Raw genomic sequence first — 21,308 nt, forward strand, 5'->3', positions numbered from 1 at the left:
GTCGACGATTTGTGCAGGACCTTTCATCAGGACTGGCTGAGGTTGAGGGCGATTGCTGAGAAATAAATAGAGGGAGGGGCCTGAGGTTGGGGGAAAAGGTAGGATGCATGCAGGAGGTGAATGGGATTGATCGGAGGGAAGGGTGGAGCAGGCAGGTGGGAAGGAAAATGGACAGACTTGGTCAGGTCAAGGGGGCAGGGTGGAGAGGGAGGGTTGGACCTGGGAAGAGGTGGAGGGATGGGGAGATTTGGAAGCTGGTGACTTCTATGTTGAGGACCCCCCTCTCCACCCTGACCCCTTGGCCTGACCAATGTGTCCATCTTCCTTCCCACCTATCTGCTCCACCCTTCCCACTGACCAATCATATTCACCTCCCTCTGCATTCACCTATTGCCATCCCATGCACCTTTCCCCCAGCCCTGCCCTACCCTACCCCCCTCTAATTAGTTGTCAGCTCCCTTCCCTCTCCTCAGTCCTGATGAAGGGTCCTGCCTGAAACATGGACTCCCCTGCTCTTTTGGTGCTGCTTGAACTGCTGTGCTTTTTCCAGCTCCACATTTTATCGACCCAGTAAACTTTCAGGTCTAAATTAGACTTTTTTTAAAACCTCACTTCAAGCATCTTAGTGACCGAAAATGTAAAGAAAGAAAGAAAAATGAAGCATAGGCTAAATGCTGCGTTGGAAAGCAAACAGCAATGAAAATCACATTTTAAAATCTTTTGGTAACTAACTACATTGAGATGGAAATCTGGTGTACAAAAGAGAAACTGGACATCACATAAAAATGCTTCAATGCAAACCAAAAACATAAAATACCATTTGAGCCATCCAATATCCAGCCAAAGGGAACAGAATAAGCCAAGAACATTTAACTGGAGGTATTTGGATACAGATCTCAGTAGTCAAACAATAATCTAAAACAATAAGTTTATACTAAACCTTCATAAAACAGAGGTTGTGCTTCAGGTGGAGTAGTGTGTTCAATTCTGGACATCATACTTCATTAAAAAAAAGTGGTGGAGAAACTCAGTAGGTCTGGCAGCATGAGGAGAGAGAAATAGAGTTACACCGTTTGAGTTCAGTATGACTCTTCTTCAGAGCTGTTTATGCTTTATAAAGAATTATAATTCTTATAAGAATTGATGGTTCATAAACAAATGCCTTAGAAACAAAATAGGAGATATTTACAAGAATGGTACAAGGGATAAAGAACTTCAGCTATGCGGGCAATTTGAGGTTATTCTCTTGAAAGAACAAAATTAAAAGTAGACTTTGATAGAGATGCGTTTCTGCAGACGAAAGTTTGGTTGCTAAAGGACAGACTGAATTAAGGTGATTGGCAAAAGAACCAGAGGCAGCATGAAACTTTATTTATACAACAACTTGTGATCTGGAATGAACTGCCTTAAAGCTCAGTAGAAATTATAAAATTCAGGGAATTAGATAATTTCCAAATGCAAACAAGATCTTGCAAGGACAAGAAGGAACAGGTATTGGAATTTGTCAGATAGAACAGAGTTATCATCACTGGTTTGTTACTTGTGCCACACGATAGCGAGGTGAGGAACTGGGAGAGATATCAGCTGAACACGTGGCTGCAGGGATGGTGCAGGAGGGAAGAGTTTCAGGTATATGGATAATTGGGGCTCATACTGGGGAAGGTGGGACCTCTATGAAAAGAACGGTCTTCACTTGAACCAGATGAATACTAATATCCTGGGTGGAAAATTTGCTAGTGCTATTCGGGTGGATTTAAACTAGCTCATCAGGGAGATGGGAACGTGTGGTGTAGTTCTAGTGCACAGGAGGATGAGAGTAGGGAGGACATGGACAGAATTTCATGATCACAGGAGTGTGCTGGCAGACAGCAAGCTGGTTTGAAGTGTGTCTACTTCAACGTCAGGAGTATTTTGAATAAGATAGGTGAGCTTGCAGCATGGATAGGTACCTGGGCCTTTGATGTTGTGACCATTTTGGAGACATGGATAGAGCAGGGTCAGGAATGGATGTTGCAGGTTCCAGGGATTAGATTTTTCATTAAGATCAGGGAAAGTGGTAAAAGAGGGGAAGGTGTGGCTTTATTAGTCAAGGACAGTATAACGATGGCTGAAAAACTTTTGACGAGGACTTGGCCACTGAAGTGGTATGGCTGAGGTTAGGAACAGGAAAGGAGAGGTCACATTGCTGGGAGATTTTTATATGTCTCTGCAAAGTTCCAGGGATGTCAAGGAGAGGATTGGCAAAACAATTTTGGATAGGAGTGAAAGGAACAGGGTGGTCATTATGGGGGACTTTAACTTTCCCAACTTTGACTGGAAATACTATAACTCTAGTATGTCAGATTTTGTCTGTGTGCAGAAAGGTTTCCTGACACAGTATATCAAAGGGGAGGCCACACTGGATCTTATACTTGGCCAGGTGTTTGATTTAGGTGGGCACTTTGGAGACAGTGACCATAATTCGGTTACGTTCAGTTTAGCGATGCAAAGGGATAGGCACATGACACAGGGCAAGAGTTATAGATGGAGGAAGGGCAATTATAATGCGATTAGGCAAGACGTACAAGGCATAAAACGGGGTAGCAAAATGCAAGGGCTGGGGACAATCGAAATATGGAGCTAGTTTAAGGAATAGATATTGCGTGTCCTTGATAGGTATGTCCCTGTCAGGCAGGGAGGAAGTGATAAGGTAATGGAACTAGGTTTACTAAAGAAATTGTATCTCTTGTTAAGTGGAAGAGGGAGGCTTATGTGACATTGAGATGAGATAGTTCAGATGAGACGGTGGAGAGTTACAGATTAGCTAGGAAGGATTTAAAGAGACAGTTAAGAAGAGCAAGGAGAGGACATGAGCAATCTTTAGCAGGTAGAATAAAGGAGAATCCGATAGCTTTCTATAGGTATGTGAGGAATAAAAGGATGACTAGGGTAGGATTAGGGCACGTCAAAGACAGAAGTGGGAAGTTGTGTATGGACCCTGCGGAGATCGGAGAGGCGCTAAACATCTGTTTTCACTCAGGAAAAAAGAGAATATTGCAGAGGAGAAGACTGAGATACGGGCTATTAGACTAGACAGGTCTGAGGTTAGTAAGGACGTGGTGTTATCGAGTCTAGAAGGTGTGAAAGTAGATAGATCCTCTGGACCGGATGGGATTTATCAGAGGATTCTCTGGGAAGCTATGGAGAAGATAGCAGAACCTTGATCTTTGAGTCGTCATCGTCTACAGGTTTAGGACCAGAGGACCGGAGGATTGCAAATATTGTGTCCTTGTTCAAGGAGGCCAGTGGAGATGACCCAGGTAATTATAGACCAGTGAGCCTTATGTCAGGAAAAATTTTGGAAAGGATTAGAAGAGATGTGCTTTATAATCATCTAGCAAGCAAAAATTTGATTGGAGATAGTCAACATAGTTTAGTCAAGGGCAGATCATGTCTCTTAAACTTCTGAGTTTTTTGAGAAGGTGTCCAGGTATGTGGATGAGGGTTGGGCTGTTGACATGGTGTACATGGACTTCAGTAAAGCCTTTGATAAGATTCCACATGGTAGGCTTTTGGAGAAAATGCAGAGACATGGGATTGAGGGTGATTTAGCAGTTTGGATTAGAAACTGGCTTTCTGTGAGAAGGCAGAGTGTGGTGGTTGATGGAAAATCTTGAGCCTGGAGTCCAGTTACTTGTGGGACCACTGCTGTTTGCCAGTTTTATAAATGACTTGGATGCAGGCATAGGTGGATGGGTTAGTAAGTTTGCAGATGACACTAAAGTGGGTGGAGTGGTGGACAGTGTGGAAGAATGGTGCAGAATTAGGCCGAGAGCTGACAAATGAAGTTCAATGCAGATAAATGTGAGGTGATTCACTTTGGGAAGAATAACAGGAAAGCAGAATACTGGGTTAATGGAAAGATCCTTGGTAGTGTGGATGTGCAGAGGGATCTTGGTGTCCATGTACATAGACCCCTGAAAGTTGCCACACAGGTTGATAGTGCTGTCAAGAAGGCATATGGTGTGTTAGGTTTTATCGGTAGAGGGTTAAGTTCTGGAGCAGTGACGTCATGCTGCAACTGTACAAAGCCCTAGTGCGGCTTCACTTGGAATATTGAGTACAATTCTAGTCGCCTCATTACAGGAAGGATGTGGAAACAATGAAAAAGTGGAGAGGAGATTTACCAGGATGTTGCGTGGTCTGGAGGGAAGGCATTATAAGGAAAGGCTGAGGAATCTGGGTCTGTTCTCATTGAAGAGGAGGCGACAAAGAGTGAATTTAAGAGAGACATACAAGATGATCAGAGGATTAGTTAAGGTGGACAGCGAGAGTCTTTTTCCTCGGATGGTGGCTTGTCCGAGGGGACATAGCTGCAAATTGAGGGGTGATAGATTTAAGACAGACGTGAGAGGCAGGTTCTTTAATCAGTGAGTGGTAAGGGTGTGGAATGCCCCGCCTGTCAATGTAGTTAACTCAGCCACATCAGGGGCATTTAAACAATCCTTAGATAAGCGTATGGATGATGATGGGATAGTGTAAAGGGATGGACTTAGATGAGTTCACAGGTCAGCACAACACCGAGGGCCGAAGAGCGTGTTCTGCGCTGTATTGCTCTATGCTAGCTCTAGTAAACAGCTGGCACTAATATGAACATCAAAGCTTCTCTTCATGCTGTATAAGCCTATGATTCCAAATTGATCTATGCCACTAGAGCTTGTGCCGTAAGCTTGAAATTCCAATTTCTCCTCATACAGATATATGTGGAAAATTGAGGATACAATACTCATCTTAGTGTACACATATGATAAGAATATAAATAAAAGCAGGCACAGGGCATAATTCAATTAAGATCAGTGAAGAATGTTTATCTTCTCTCCAATTCTATTTTATCCAAGTCGTCACATTTTTATACATGGAAGCAGTTGGAATGTTGCAGGTTATTTGCTGAGGACATAGCATCACTTGATTTTCCAATGCACTAACCCTGTAGTAGTACAAGTGAGGCATTCTAAACCATGGAGACAACAGTGAGGTGCAGCATTCTATTCTTACAATGATTTATTAGCTTATTCACTGCAAACCAAGAATCAAATGACGATATTTTCAGCATGCTTGACTCCACTGAAAATCTCATTTTCTTTTGAGGGTATCTTGCCGCAGTCTAATTGAGTACTAACAAATTCAATACAAAGAAGTTAAAACTGTAAAAAGTCTTATGACTGTTTTCTTTAACTTCCAGCTCAGAGTATTAATTCTAGCTTTCCATTACAATGTGAAAAGAAAATACACCATGGCAAAAATTTCTTTTGAAATGGTTTGCATTCCTAACCTAAATAGACAAGTAAACTTCAAATATAAGCACAATACCAAAGTACTCCAGAGTCATGAATAAATAGCCATTATAATATCATGAAAAAATCAGTCCGAATTATTTCAGAGAAGTTGTCATCTGACAAATTGCATTTAGTCTGTGCACTTTGGCACTACAAGCATTCTAATTTCTCAAACAGAACCAATGAAACAATGACTGTGACAAAACTAGAAGCAAATTCATTGCGTTAACTTATCAACTGAAGTGCATGTTTTAGTCATTCTAATTCAACTGCATTGGTAATAATTAAAATCTATAAAAAATGTAAAAACACTACATTTAAATATGTTCTTTGCTTAGTAATGCTGAACTCTTACATGAATATATATGTATGCTACAAAATGGGAAAACTTCACTTTCGGATTATTTTTATCTAGGATTTAGTCAGAAGAGACAGGATTTTTTTTAATATAGAAGTACAATTTGGGCTTCACAAACCCATAGAGACTGGGAAGGGGTAAGATGAACTGTGCATTATATTCTTACCTTTCAGTTTGCTTGCTCTGGAAATGGCCCACTGATTGCACTAGTCTATGGAGAAATTATGGGTAGATTTGTACCAAAAGTATCACAATCATAATTTAAAAACAAATCTACTCAGATATACAGACAAAATTAATCTTTGATATGAGACCGCTCTAATGTGGTATTTTCAATTTGACACTGATGTATAGATTTTAGTGCCAAAGCATTATCAGTGATTAAAATATTTCCTACATTTGTTCTTGATATTATTTGAATTTAGACAGTCTTAAATCCTAGAGAAAAGGAAGGAAAAGAAGTGAAAAAAAATCATGATACATGCACTGCAATATTTACTTTACAGAGCTGTTAAAATGAAGTGCTGAGTGTCTGTGGTAAATCCAAGACATCATTAAGCACATAGACTGCTGTACTTCAACATTTAAGAACAATTTGTGGGAGAAAGTCTCATTCCACTGGGGGTTAATTGGGGTCATTAGGATATCAAAAAGCTTTTAGGGGAATTGAGAGTTATGTACTTTCACAGATTTCAGAAACACACCACCTCCAGCACATATCAAATTTATTTCCCCACGATTTTTTAAATAAATACTTTAACATATTCTCAATCTCATTCCCAATAAACTGCATTCAGAAACAATCCATATAACCGGAACCACACACACCGACATCCCCATCCTTTCAAAATTCTGCATAGTTTAGTGATTATCTTTATAGCTTAATATAGTATGAAAATGAGAAGTGCTACATTGGAACTATCAACATGGGTACAGGCAAACCGAATGCAGCATAATCTTAAATCACTATAATAGCAATGTGCCAATAGGTTACACAACACCGACATTTCATGTTTGAATACATGATTAATTTCCAGTCACAATACCACAGTCATCCCACATCTTCCTGATGTATATTAATGAACTAGACTTGTGTTTACAAGAAACAAATTTGTAGATGAAACAAATTTGGAAACATTGTGCAGAGAGAATAGTGCAGAACTTCAAAAAGGCATACACAAGTTGCTGGAGTGGGCAAACAAGTAGCAGATAACACAATGCAGGTAGAAAGAAGGTAGAGAGACAATGTAAAGTAATGGGGTTTTAAGGGTGATAGGTGCAAAAGGACCAAGATGCATACGTAGACAAGCTACTGAAAGGACTCTTATGGCACAGTGTAAGTGTTCCTACCTCATGGGCCAGAAAAGTATGGGTTCAACAGTCTTGCCCTAGACATGTGTCATAATATATCGGAATAGATATCTACATAAGTCATTGAAGGTAGCAGAACAGGTTGAAAAAACTGCCAACAAACCATTCAGCAACCCCCGACTTGCTAATAAAGGCATAGAGCACAAGTTCATGCAAGTTATGTTAAACATGCATGAAACAGTGATTCAACCTCAAATGGAGTAGTGTCCTCAGTCTGAATGCCACATTTTAGGAAAGACATGAAACTATTAGGGACAGTGCTGGAGAAACTCAGCAGGTCTGGTAGCATCTGCAGGGAGAGAAACAAAGCTAATATTGCGTTCAATATGGACTTGAAAAACCACTTTGAACTCAAATTGTAAAAATTATTTCTCATTCCACAGAAGTTTTGCCAGTATTTTGTTTTGGATTTTCAACATCCATAGTATTTTGTATCTACTTGAGTAATAATCCACAAGCCAGGCTTATTGGGAACATTGATTCAAATTCTATCATGGCAGATCCATGATACAATTAATAGAGCGAGAATCAAAAACTAGCCTAATGGTGACCAGGAGTCAATTGACACAAAAACACATCTGTTTCACTTCAGAGAATGATAATCTGCCATTACCATCCAGTCATCTAGCCCACGTCATTCCAGATCCACAGCAACATGATTGACTCTGAAATAACCTAGTAAGCCCTTAGTTTTATCTAACCATTACAAACTCTGATAAAAAGAATCAGATCAGACAGATGACCTGGTTTTGACCATGGCTCTAGAAATAATAATGGTACACAAGACCTCATAAACCCTGCAAAGTCCTCCTTACTTCGACCTGCAAGCTTGTAAAGAAATTGGGAGCGCCATCCCACAGACAAGAAAAGTAACTGTCTGATTTGGTCATTCTCGTGGAATTATACCTTACAAACTCCCAGATACAATCACAATTTCTGGATATGTCCTATCCCACCAGAGGTGAAAACAGAATACAGACACAAAGGAGTTGCCCCTGTGCCCCCAACATTGGCTTCAGACCCAATGAAGTCTTGTAACATTAGATCAAACATGCTGATTACCACCTACTGCCTCTTCCTTGGCTGATGAATCTGTTCTGTTCCATGACAAATACAATTTGGAGCACGCACTGAAGGTGGTAAGAGCACAGAAATTATTCCAGTTGGGGACTTCAAGAGTGGTTCAGGAGCACCATTACTGAGTTTGCACAGTCCAAATTCTACTAGGTTGAGTTTGTGGATTTCTGGAGAACCAATAACTGGAAAAACTTTCTTGTTGAATTTAACTGCTACAGATGCATTATTCCATGACAATATCAGGAGGAATAACCACAGCATAATTCTCGTAGATACAAAGTTCCATTTTCACATTGAGGATAATCTCTGCCAAGGTGCATGACATGGCCACGATGCTAAATGGGACTTGGAACAAATCTAACCACTCAAAACTGACCAGCCATGAGGCATTGTGTGCCATCAGCTCCAAGAGAATTATACTTAAATGCAATTTGCAACCTTATGAACTGGTACATCCCTCACTCTCCCCTAACTTGATGATAATAGTATCAACCCTGGGTCAATGAATATAGGAGGGTATGTCAGGAGCAGCACTGGACATTCTTAAAAGTATCAACCCGGTAAAACTACAACACAAGAATACTTGCATGCCAAACAGAATGTTATCCCACAACCAATGGATCAGATCTTAGCTACGTAGTGTTGCCACATCCAGGTGTGTGAGTGATGATGTACAAGAAAATAGCTCACTGGAGCAAGAAGTCCACAAATAGCTCTTTCCTCAACAATGGAGGAGCACAGCACATCAGTGCATAAGACAAAACTGATGCATTTACAACCACCTTTGTTAGAAATGTGCAGCAGATGATCCATCTCTGCCTCCTTCAGGTGCCAGCCTTCAATCAATTCAATTTGCTCCAAGTGAAATGATGAGATGCTGAAGGTGCTAGATACTGCAAAGGCTACTGGCCCTGACAACACTCCATTAATTGCACTGAGGTCCTGTTCTTTAGAACTAGCCAAGTTTCTACCAAGCTGTTCCATATATTGCATAGTTACAATATTGGCATCTACTTGGCAATGTAGAAATTTGCGAAGGCATGCCCAGTCTACAATAAAGCAGAACTAATCCAACCTGGCCGAATACCACCCCATCAGTTTACTATTGATCATCAACAAAATAATGGAAGGGGTCATCAGTGTTACCCTGCAGCACTTATCCAACAACAAAATGTACAGTTTAGGTTCTGTCGGGGTAGTTAAATCCAAATTTAATTACAAGCTTCATTCAAATGTGGACAAAATATCTTAACTTTAGAATGGAAGCGAAGATGACAGGCCTTGCCACCAAGGCAGTATTTGACAGAAGGTGGCATTGTGCTCACTGTACAATGTCACAGCATAACAGCCATAGTAAAGTTGAAGTCAATGGAAACCAAGGGAAAACTCCCCATTGTTGAAGTCATACCTAGCACAAAGGGGTAGATTTTTGTGGTTATTGGAGGTCTGACGATGATGTGGCTTTAAGAGGTTACTTTGTCCTTTGTCCTGTTTCTTTTTAAAGAGAATAAGAGGGGAAGAGGCTTTGAGTTTTTTTTAAATGGGAACAATAGACACAGCCTGACTGAGTGTGATCAGCTCTCACAGACTAGTCTAATTTTTTTTTTCTTTTCAGGTTTAGCTTTAAGTAGTTGCTATTCTGGGCTTGAAGAAGTAGAAGCTATTTTTTCCTCCCCTAGTTACAGCTAGAAGCTGGGGTTTCTCTCTGCTGCTGAGATACTGGTGATACAAATCTAATTTTATGAATTTGCCTTTTTGTCCTGGAGTGTGTTTATGGGATGTTACTATACTGTATAAGTTAATTAGTAATAGTTACTCCAGCTACTATTTGGTTAAGTTTTCCAACAAAGTTAAGATTTTCTTTCTTTTGTCTGCATTTTAACTATAGTGTTAAATAAATTGTGGTTTTGTTTAGGTCAAGTAGTTTGACAAGTCACACTGCCCCTGGAACAAAGCACTTTACAGTTGCCTTACAAATAAGAAAAATTAGGTTTTGGCTACCTTCTTAAATATATTTTGAGGGGGTCTGGCAGGTCCATAACAGAGGAGAATTACCCCAACCATAGGACTTCACTATAGGAGTATTTCAGGTTGGGTTCAAGACTGAGGCTTGCAATTCAGTATGTTCACTGATGATTGCATAACTTTCAGCAGCATTATGGCTCTTCCGATACTGAAACAGTCTAAGTCTAAAAATAACAAGACACGGAAAACATCCAGACTTGGGCTGAGAAGTGGTGAAGAATACTCAATGCCACTCTACCAACACTGAATCACCCATTATCAACATGCTGGAAGCTACCACTGACCAGAACTAAACCAAGTGAGCCATACTGAGTATAAGAGCAGATCAGAGGCTGGGAATGCATGGGATGTAGTTCAGCCCCTAACTCCTCACACCCTGCCCATCTTCTAGAAGGCACTAGTCAAATGAGTGATGAATATTCTTCACTTGACTGAATGAAGAAGGGCTCATGTCCGAAATGTTGATTCTCCTGCTCCTTGGATGCTGCCTGACCTGCTGCACTTTTCCAGCAACACATTTTCAGCTCTGGATACGATTCCAACAACATTCAAGAAACTCAACACCATCGAGAAAAAAGCAAGCTACCTGACTGCCACCCCATCCAACACCTTCAATACATTGACCTTCCATATAGACACACAGTGGCAGCAGTGTGTATCATCTACTGCAAGCATTGCAACAACTCAAAGGCTCCTTTGATAGACACTACTACCTAGGACGGCAAAGGGAGCTGATACATGGAAGCAACGTCACTTTCAGGTTCTCCAAGTCATTGCTGGCAAAATACATGTTGTGCCATCTTAAATTGTCCTAGTAGAACTGGCACTTTCGAGAGCAGCCAGGAATCAGCACAGTTGGTGTGGACTTGAGGCCAGACCATGTAAAGGGACTAGGTTTTGACAGAATTAGTGAACCAGTTTGACTTCCACAACAATGTGTCATAATCCTTAAATTGAATTAAAATCCTGAAAACTATCAAGGTCGGATTTCAATCCGCATCTGAATCAATAGTACAGGCCTCTGTCTAGCAAAATAATTATTCCACCATGTCCATTTGGGAGCCAAGATCAATCTTCGCAACCTTAAATTAGAGAAAATTACAAAATTGTGCTGTTGTGCATTTTGATGTCAAAATTATTTTATAATTCATTGTACTATTAGATTAATTTTAGAAAAATACCATTCTAACTCACGTGTTGTGCCGCAGATATTTGCCTTAATAAAGTGTGAGTGCCTCATACTAAATAACTACACTCAAATTTAAGTTCAGACAATGGTCATATTCATGATACATTTTAGTAATTTAATAGCAAAGCCGATAACACGGAAGAAAGTTAAAGCAGTAAATTCAAAGAGCCAAATGAGAACACTTGATACCTGTTTAATATGTTGCATTATCAGGAGAGACATTTATAATCAAAGCACACCTTTGAAATTCACTGACAATCAAATTGCAATGAAAGGAGCAAAATATTCAGTAATAATTAATACAAAATGAAAAAATGAAATAACTTCCCACTTCACTGCAGTTATTTTGTTAAATCTATTTGTAATTTAATGTCATTGTTCCGAGTTGAACAGAGAGCTCAGATTTCTGCTTTCTTAACTTATTTGAAAATCAGCCAAGATAATCTACTTGGGTGGCAAGTCGTGACATCTGAGACCAGTAAATTAGTAAACCAGGGAGCATACATGTCTGAAGACATCAAGGAAACAATCTTGAAACAAAGTGCTGGAGAAATTTAACAGGTCTGGCAGCATCTGTAGAGGTGGTCACAGCAGTCAAAATGTTAACCTGTTTCTCTCTACAGAAGCTGCCATACCTGCTGAGTTTCTCTAACACTTTGTTTTTCCAGCATCCAGAATATTTCGCTTTATTTAAGGAAACAACTCTGAATCTGAAATGCCAATATGGTTGAGAGACAAATAATTGGAAAATGTAACAGCAGATGTTTCTTAAAAGCTTAGATTGTAGGAAAGTTAAATCATCTAAAGAGAACAATAATGAAAATATTCATTCCTCAACCATTAAGTTTATCTTCTGAGAAAAGCCATTTCCAGCATATTTTTGGAAAACAATAAAAGTCTCTCAAGTAAAATTAAACTAAGAAAGGCTTTTGAAAATAAGGCCATTTAAAAGGACAGCTTATGTAAAGAATTAATTTGATTAGTCCCATTAAAATATCTGATCTCAATCTCTAGAGAACCACAACTTTGTTGACAAAACTTACCAATATAAGATTTGTTCTGAGAGCTACCTTATAACTACTTTCAGCTGGACAAGTTAGTCAACATGGACAATAATAATTATTGGGTCTTAAGAGATACTCAAGTTGAGCCAAATTTAAAAATTATAAATTACTTCAAGCCATTTCAAGATCAAATTATCAATTATTGCATTAATTTTTCAACAAGTATTTCTTTTGTTACACAATAATCACACATCAACTTACCCACCGCTACACTTATTCATTGTTAAGTGCACATTTCTCCAATTCCTACTGGTTTCTCAAGACAGTTTCCACATTCAAAACATATTAAGTGTTTTGGAACACACTTCTTTTGACAGTTCAACAGTTTCATTAGCCTGAGTGAGTGAATATGGACATGGAACACCATAGCAAGCTGACACATCAAGATCTAGAACTCTACTCTGTACAAAATAATGGGATAAATGTCTCCTTTCTTGGACAATTAATTTGAATTACGCAATTACCCCTAATTTATATAGTCAACGCCAAAGGATGTCTGATTCAAGGATTACAAGTTTCTCATCAGCAGAAAAGTTGAATAACTTCAACTTTCAGCATCATTCTTTGAATCTTGCTTTAAAATGTGAACAAAGTGGACATGATGACTCAAACACAGCTAGGAGTAGCTGATTCTAAAAGGCTATCATGGTTAGGCAAGTACCTAACTTGAAGTATGTACCTACAAACAAAAATCTATTTGGAATTTAATGTTTGAGTGACATATCACATTTCAAATAGAACACCATGCTATCTTTTGTTATTCCTTAAACTTCCATTTATACTTTTCAAAATAATTGTTGTAGAAAGTTTCTCATGGAAAAAAAGTATAAAAGTACAAGAATCTGTGTCCAGCTTTTGGCTAATGCCACTTTGCAGCCATTAGAGGAGCTCACATGAGAAATAAGGATTGATCCATACCTTTGAAATAGAAAATAGGAGCAGGAGTAGGTCATTTGGCCATCAAACTAACTCTACCATTCAAAATGATCATGGCTGATTTTCTACCTCAATGCCATTCTCCCACTATCTCCCCATATCCCTTGAAGTTTCTCTCTTGAATTATGACCTTCAGCAAACATGTTCTCCTTACAGTCCTCTACCTTAAAGAACATGGCAACAAGATAGCAAAATTATAGGCAGAACATGCAACAACAATCCAGCCAGAACTTCCACTAATATAGTGCATGTAAATGTTTAAGAGTCCAAAGTGTTTTCTGGATGGGCATATGTAAAACACAGCCTATTGAAGGTTCTAGCCTTCTTCCTGTCCACTGGTCTAATTGGACAACCTAAACCCTCACCAACCGCAAACCATGATTTACCACACTCCAAGATCCACATTGTCCAGCTAATTGTCCTGTCTACTGTACTGGTTGTGTCCAATACTGAGCTTGCAGCATACTGGTATGGCTAGAATTGCTGCAGATTAGTCAGTGGATCCCAAGAGTGGGACTTTTGTGGCAGACCCACTGCATGCGGGGTGAGCTTCTTTGTGATATGTGGCTCATGCTAACCTATTTTCAGGTCAACTCAGTTCCACTATGCAGCCCTTTGCAGTGTTGCCTGATAGCCCTAAAAAGTTCACATTGCGCATGTAAAATTTCTGCACATGCACACTTTGCGAAATACCCTGCCAGTAAAATACATGGCAATGCTAAAATAAGCATGTTAAATATGATGGAACAAGGCAGAATGAAGTCACTAGCAGTACTGGAAGGGATACTGCACACTTTTCCCATGCATACTGATCACATATTCAGAGAGTCAGTTGACATTCTCTTTAATTTTCTATTTTCCAAATACTTATCTACTGAATTTTTTAAAGCTATTACATCTAGCTGATGAAATGCAGTTTCTGATACAGCATTGAAAAGATTCTTAAACTTTTACTTAGATTTTTTTTCTCCTCATTTACCTTAAAAATCATGCATAATTTTAAATAATCAGATCACTGAATGCCGTGAAGATAGCCCCAAGGTCTCTTGGTCACATTGCAATCATATGTCTGTAATGGCTATTACATCACACTCATTAACTTCCATTTGTGCTATCAGTTGATCTACTTTATTAGGAATGCTGCAACCATTCAGAAAAAGAGCCTTTTACCTGCTCTGACCTCATGCTGTAGTGCACACATATGCACATGCTATCACATGCTGGTTATAAGTACCCAATACTGTTGCCTTGTCCGTTCCCTTTAACTTTGTGAATGTCCCCGTACCGTGAATCCTTCTTCACCATCCATCTAGTTTAAAAGTCTCTCCTAAATTACACAATTCACCAGGGCACTGATCTCAGCATAGCTCATGTGAATGCCACCAAATAATTTAGATTTATTTAATAGTGCCACTGGTACCTCAGTACAGCGAAAAGCAAATAATGTCACCACTTCCGGCACCATCATAGATTACAGAATAAAGTAATGAATTCATTGTATAAATGGTAAAATACTGAATAAATTAAAATGAAATTGCTACTACTAAAACTGAAAACTTCAAAAGCTCATTGTTCCCTCTCTATAGGCTCATACAACTCTGTCATTTTCCTGTACTTAGCTAGTACCCCATGAATAAAAGTTCTTCTATCCCACATCAACCTCTCAGTCACACATTTGATTCTCTGATCTTATTTATCCACATCTATTTGCTTGTGGCTCAGGTAGTAATGCAGAAATTACTTGTCTTAAATTTTGAATTGTTCATACTCCCTTAGAAAAACCGCTTTATCAGTCCTACCTACAATGCTGGTACCCATGTGGCCAATAACAATTGGATCCTTCTGCTCCCATTCCAATTTCATCTCCAGCTTCCAAAAAGCTGCTCTCATCCCTGACATCAGGCAAGCAACACAGGCACTCTCATGGACTAAGAAAATCACATTTATTCCCTTAACTATGATTCCCCTATTACTAATACACTCCAATTTAATTATTCCAACCTGAATGGACCTTTGCATCACAGTGGTCAATTTGCTGATTAGTTTTGCTTGTACACACAAGCTGCAAGAACTTCAAACCTATTGGACAATTGCAAGAGCAGAGGTTCTGCCATTGCAATGTCTGAATCCCCACTGCAGCCTCACATGCAATCACACACTCTTGTCTCTGACTATGGATTAAACATCCAACTATTCCTCTCTAATCTCACTTGCTTTATGTTCCCTGGAAAAACACAATTTCCACTCAATGCAATTGCATTTTTAAAAGATCCAATTGTCTGGCCTTTGGTTCTTCTTTAATCATGACAAATTGTTACTGACACACATTCTATTCTCTCACCTTCAGCTTTGATGCCCTTGATCCAATGAAATCCTTTCTCATTCCCAGTGTATATTTTCTCTTTACCCTCCTATGGCTCCCATCTACACTTCAAGTCCAACAGAAGAAAGGCATTAAATGAAACTGTGCTGCTTAAAGAGTCAGCCTTGACTGCATTGTAGCATTCTTAACTGAATTAGAACTTCAGAGGCACAAGTCCAGTATTCGTTAGATGGCACTTTAAAATTAAACCTCATCTGCTCTTTCAATGGCATAGAAAAGATCCAAAATTATATGCGAGGAAGAGCAAATGTGTTCTCACAGGGTCCAAGCACAAGTTTATCCTTCAATCAACATAATCAAAACTGATTAACTGGCCAATTCTAGCCTTATTGTTCTGGAACTTTGTACACTACACTTTATTAATCAACCACTGTCTCCTACATTACTTCAAATGTGTTTGGTGTAAAGTGTAAAAGGATGTCATGGAATGACAAAGTGCTGCATAAATATGAAGGTGTTTTATTTCATTAGTCTACAGGTCAAGGAGGTCTACTACAATATAATTAGAGTTAGAGGATGTCCTTAGGGCTACCTTCTATATGTATGCTGACAAAAGCCTAACTCCATCAGTCCACAATCTCCTTCTATTACTTAATTGGCTTTGTGCTGTCAGACTGTCCAACATTTGATCTTGGATGGGCCACAAGCGCCTTCAACTAAACATTTAAAATAATAGTTAGGAATATGCCCAGTTTACCCCATAAAGGCCATGAATTCTATCCTCCTCCACTGCTAACATCCAGGTTGAATGAGGCTATTTGCATCATGGGCATCCTATTCTCCTGGGAGCAGAGATTCCAAATATAGCAGCCTTTCCATCAGAAAATCCATCAACTTCAATATGCACCATACCAGATTCTGCAAGCACCTCAACTGCTGTGAAACCCTAATCCATGCCTTTGTCACTGCCAGAGTCAACTATCCCCAATCTTCTTCTGGCTAGCCTTTCACTTTCCATCCCTTGTACACTATTTCATCCAAAACTCTCTTGCCCAAATTTTCAGGTTATTTGTAGGAACTTTGCTGAGGAAAGAGTAGCTGCCCTGCTGCCATGCAATACAACAGTTCAAAATGCTCTGGGCTTTGAAATGCTTTGGAACATCTGTGTGGAAGTCAATGTACAAAATGTAAATTAAGGCTCGATTGGAAGCATGGCCCAGACTTTAACAGGCATACAATTAAATAAATAACACCCTTTGCAACAATAAAACTCTTTGTCCACATAGTGTAATCCATGAACTAACAGTGGAACGAGGCTTAGGTAGAAATTAATCCAATAATATGCTTAACACCACATGACCATAGATTGAATCACTCGTGCTTTAAGTACCAATACTGAAATAACACTGAAGAAAACTGAAGCATTCTGAATAGACTCATTTTAAGAGTATAAATTCAGGTTCAGACCCAATAAGTTGAAGCTGATAATGTAATAAGAAGTGGCTGGTGCCCAGGAATAATTGGCAATTTTTACTCCCTTTCCTCCAGAGAAGCATTTTGTCCAAGTTGCTTGCAAAAATGAGAAATTTAGAAGCTAGAAGAGTACAACAGGCCTCACCAGAACTGGAAATAGCACAAGTTCAGATGAAATCACAGCTTAACATTAGTTAATCTTTCAGATATTCTGGCTTGTGTTTCTCTTACATCTTTTGTTTCAATTTAGCAAATATATCTTATTAAACTCACACCTTGCTGCAAAGGGAACAGAAAATATGTCTCACATTTGAGAAACACAGGAGGAGGAATAAGCAGTTCATTCCCTTGAGCCTGCTTTACCATTCTAGATTGTTGCTGATCATGTCCCTCAATATTCCTGCACTATTCACATATCCTCTAATGTCATTAGTATCTAGAAATCTATTGATCTCTGTCTTGAACATACTTAATGATTCATCTTCCACAGCCCTTTGAGGTAGACAACATCCAAAACTGTAAAGTGCCTTAAAATCACGCACTGGATAACATATCGAGCAGTTGAGCTAACAATACATTAATCGTTCCATTGTAAAATATCTATTTTGCTTCATTGAAAAAGTGAAGTCCACAAGTTACTTCTGAAAATAATTTCTTCATAAAAATTACTCTGTGTGAGGGGCACAATTCTTTAACACAATGTTAACTGGGGCTTTTCAGTTATACTTTCTTCTATTTTATCATTTAAATGCTGCTGGGGAGAAGCAGCCTTAATGCAGATTTTATCTGATATTATCACAGCTGGAAATGGAAGCCTGTGGAAAACTGCTTCAACTTAAAATCATTCAAACATCTGATTCCCAGCTGTCTCTGACAACACATAGCCCTTTTATAACACAGCATTATGTGTTAACTGAAATGAGTGCACTACCCTCTTAAGAAAAATGAGATTATTATGAAGTACACACCCAGATAGTATATAACATGACAAAAGGAAATCGAATGGTTTTAAAAGGGAATTTATATTTGCTTTACTTTGTGTTTTCTTTTGTTTAGAAGACAATTTGTTCCTTCTAATCTACCATGAAACTAGCTTGAGCCATCTTATCACCTAAGATATAATTAGGCTTTTGCTAAATTTTGTAAACAGTACGTATTACACTATAAAATCAATTTCAAAACCATTTGTTTATTTTAAGGATAAAGCCTTTAGAAAAAAAACTAAGCAGAATTAGGATTGAGGAATGTCAAATGGGAGGTTTCAACAATTTTAACAATGCAGTACATTCCCTCCCCACCTAAACTCAAAAACTCATGCAAAATGCATTACTTAAACTATAAACTGTAAAAAAAAATCTTACGATGCTCGATCATGGTTCATTCCATTCTGTTGTTGTGGTTTCTGGGAACTGATTGGTGGCAAGATTGGCTTGGTGTTCATCTCAAGACCCCTACGCAAGACCTCTCTGATCTGCTCTGTATCTGAAATTAGAAAAAGACCCTGCTTCAAGCAGTCATCAGAAATCCTCAGCAGGAAGAGATTATTAGTTTCTAATCATTATTTTATCCAATCCTGCACACAAGACTATTGTGTGTAGATAATCTGAAAGGGGTATGCTACACCTCAGTTTTTTGAATAAGAATTTCAAGGAATTGATTAATGGTTTTGAGAGAGAAGTATTCAGGCTGAAATTAGAAACACTACGCTTCTATTCTGCCTTGGCGAGGGGAAAGAGTATAAAAACATTGAACAGGTTCAACTTGTTGATGCATGTCCTGAATCTATAATCAAACCACTGCTGGAATCACTATACAAGTCTCCAATGCAGTGAACTAAGCTGCTTAACAACACAGCTCCTCTCCATTAACTATTGCTCTAAACTTCCAAAATGCTAAAGATGCAAATATTATTGCAGCATTCTTGATTGTTAATTTTGATTAAATTATCTCAGTTGATAGACCGTTTAAGCTTACACTTCCTCGCCTTCAATGAAACATGAAATCAGATGTTTTAGTTGGTATTGCCTTTCAAAGTTGTGTTGCAGAGGTCTATACACACACATAAAAGTTGGACAATTATGAAAGTTCTGTGCCGAACCATCCAGGCTATATGTCCAAGTGGCATTTTGAGGTTGTGATATTTTGATTACAGGCCATTCGGCAACCACACAACTCTGTCATGTACTGACTTAGGGTTGGTCACCTTTTAAGACATGCCAAGTTGTCAACGAGTGACTTTGGGATTTGTCCTACTGTGGCTACTTGTACAGGCATTGGGAAGCTATTGGTATGGAGATCACAACATGCATTTGTTGTGTCCAGGATATGGTGGTGTGAAGTGCTCAAAAGGAGATGGTGGAAGGTGTAAGATGGCAGGAAATCTCTGACAGCTGCAAGAAGTGTACTTGAGCTCTACCTCTTTCTTCTGAACAGGGAATCACATGCAAATTCAAGGTTTACCTTTGTCTGACAAACGTCTTGGTTGCATTTCAAGATAAATACTCCTGCTATCTTCTTCGTCTTCTGGTGGGTGGCTTAGATCCACCCAAGCACATTTTGCACTCACACCACTCAGGTTTGAACCATCAGTCTCTATGCCTTTGTCTACTCTTTCCTATGAGGGGAAAATAAAAGCAGTAAAATATGCTGATTATACGAATCACAACAATTAAATTTCAGTCAGATGATATGTTTTATTGTTACAGAAATTGTAAAACGTTTAACGTTTTATATTAAGATGATTCATTATAAAGCAATGATCCTGAAAAATCATTGTCTGTACATTACATCTGTTGTATATTAGTGTATTGTACTTCAAAAGTGTTAATTCCTAAGCGGTGAGCATTTTATCCAAATTATGCTCATTTGCACTGTATTTCAGAATATAATGTCCAAAGAAAGAACCGCTAAAACATTTAATATTATATCTTTGCAATAATTCAGGGAATCATTTGATTTAAATACTTCTTAAAATTATAAAAATAAAGATTGACATTGTGATCCAACATATTGCATCACAAGATGTTGAACACTGCCTCGTTCCTGTGATTTTCTCACAATATTTTCAGCAAAACTGTGCCAGTGTAGGGAGGCACTTGGTCAGAACGAGTGAATAGTGGAGCGTTTGCTGCCATAGGATAACAAAAAGTGAAAACAAAAACAAAACCAATAATCCATATTTACCATTTAAAGAAATGAATGTTATTCTTTCTGTTGTGAATAACTATTGTCATAAGTAAGACTTACTTACAAGTTAAAAAGAAATCGCACTTTAAGTGGAAGGCTTATCATATACTAATTCTGAAGTTAACACCTTACAGATCAAACTAAAGTATTTTTGGGAATGCGTGAAATCTGAGAAAAAGGAAAAATATAATTGATACAGGTAATTAGTTACTTGCAGATGGGGGTCAGTTTCAAATATTGTCTCTCCTCTTCGCATGTCTGTGATTAGCCAAGAGCCACCTGCACTGTAAAGCAATGTATATTTTAGATATCCATACTTAATATCTAGAATCTGACTCATATTTATTGCAATCTTGAAAAGCAAACATTTAACAAATTAATTACAATTGATTTAACTGAATAATAGTGTACAAGTGTGTAAAATTCGTAAAATTGCTTGATAAAGTTTATCCTTACACTACACTTTGTCAAATGCACGCTGCAATGAATTTAAATTTAGGCCTGTCTCAAATTTGAGTAGCCATTTTACAAAATGGCACCATCATGTGTACACATTGATTTGGTTATGAGCTAGATTAAAATAATAATTTAATCAGAAGCATGATTGAACAGCATTTTCACAAAATCTTTAGTAATCTGGCCTCCATCTTGGCACCCTTGTATTTGCTATTGAAAAAGCATCAACCTTGGAAATGGTCTCACAGCCAAGGCGCAGCCTTTAGAGAGTGAAGAAGCAGCTGTGATCATCTAAGGTGTTGGCACACTATGACCCCAAGTGAGATCTGATGCTGATATGCGATGCCTCCCCGTCCAGTAACAGGGTAGTGTTGGCTCACAGATGGTCCAAAGGAGAGGAACACTCAAAAGCATTTGCTTCTTGGACTTTGCCTGATGCCAAATACACCTAAATAGAGAAGGAAGATTTGGTGGTCATCTTTGGTGTAAGGAAGCACCACCCGTATCTTTATGGATATTAATTTGTAATAATAAC

The 21,308-nt window shown here is 38.6% G+C and overlaps 1 protein-coding gene across 2 annotated transcripts in view; it reads right to left on the reverse strand.

Annotated features, from left to right (window-relative positions):
- The window catches only part of sufu (suppressor of fused homolog (Drosophila)), a 103,177-nt gene that overhangs the window by 30,956 nt on the left and 50,913 nt on the right, over positions 1-21,308 (reverse strand). The window contains exons 6-9 of one of the 2 annotated variants that reach the window (XM_060842512.1): positions 20,529-20,601; positions 19,592-19,745; positions 18,493-18,613; positions 5,840-5,884 (exon numbers count right to left, since the gene is read on the reverse strand). In XM_060842512.1, coding sequence (XP_060698495.1) covers positions 5,840-5,884; positions 18,493-18,613; positions 19,592-19,745; positions 20,529-20,601 — 393 coding nt within the window. The remainder of the gene's footprint in view (positions 1-5,839; positions 5,885-18,492; positions 18,614-19,591; positions 19,746-20,528; positions 20,602-21,308) is intronic. The other variant, XM_060842513.1, reaches the window with a different exon arrangement.

This window comes from Hemiscyllium ocellatum, chromosome 22, assembly GCF_020745735.1.
Source record: "Hemiscyllium ocellatum isolate sHemOce1 chromosome 22, sHemOce1.pat.X.cur, whole genome shotgun sequence".
NCBI lineage: Eukaryota > Metazoa > Chordata > Chondrichthyes > Orectolobiformes > Hemiscylliidae > Hemiscyllium > Hemiscyllium ocellatum.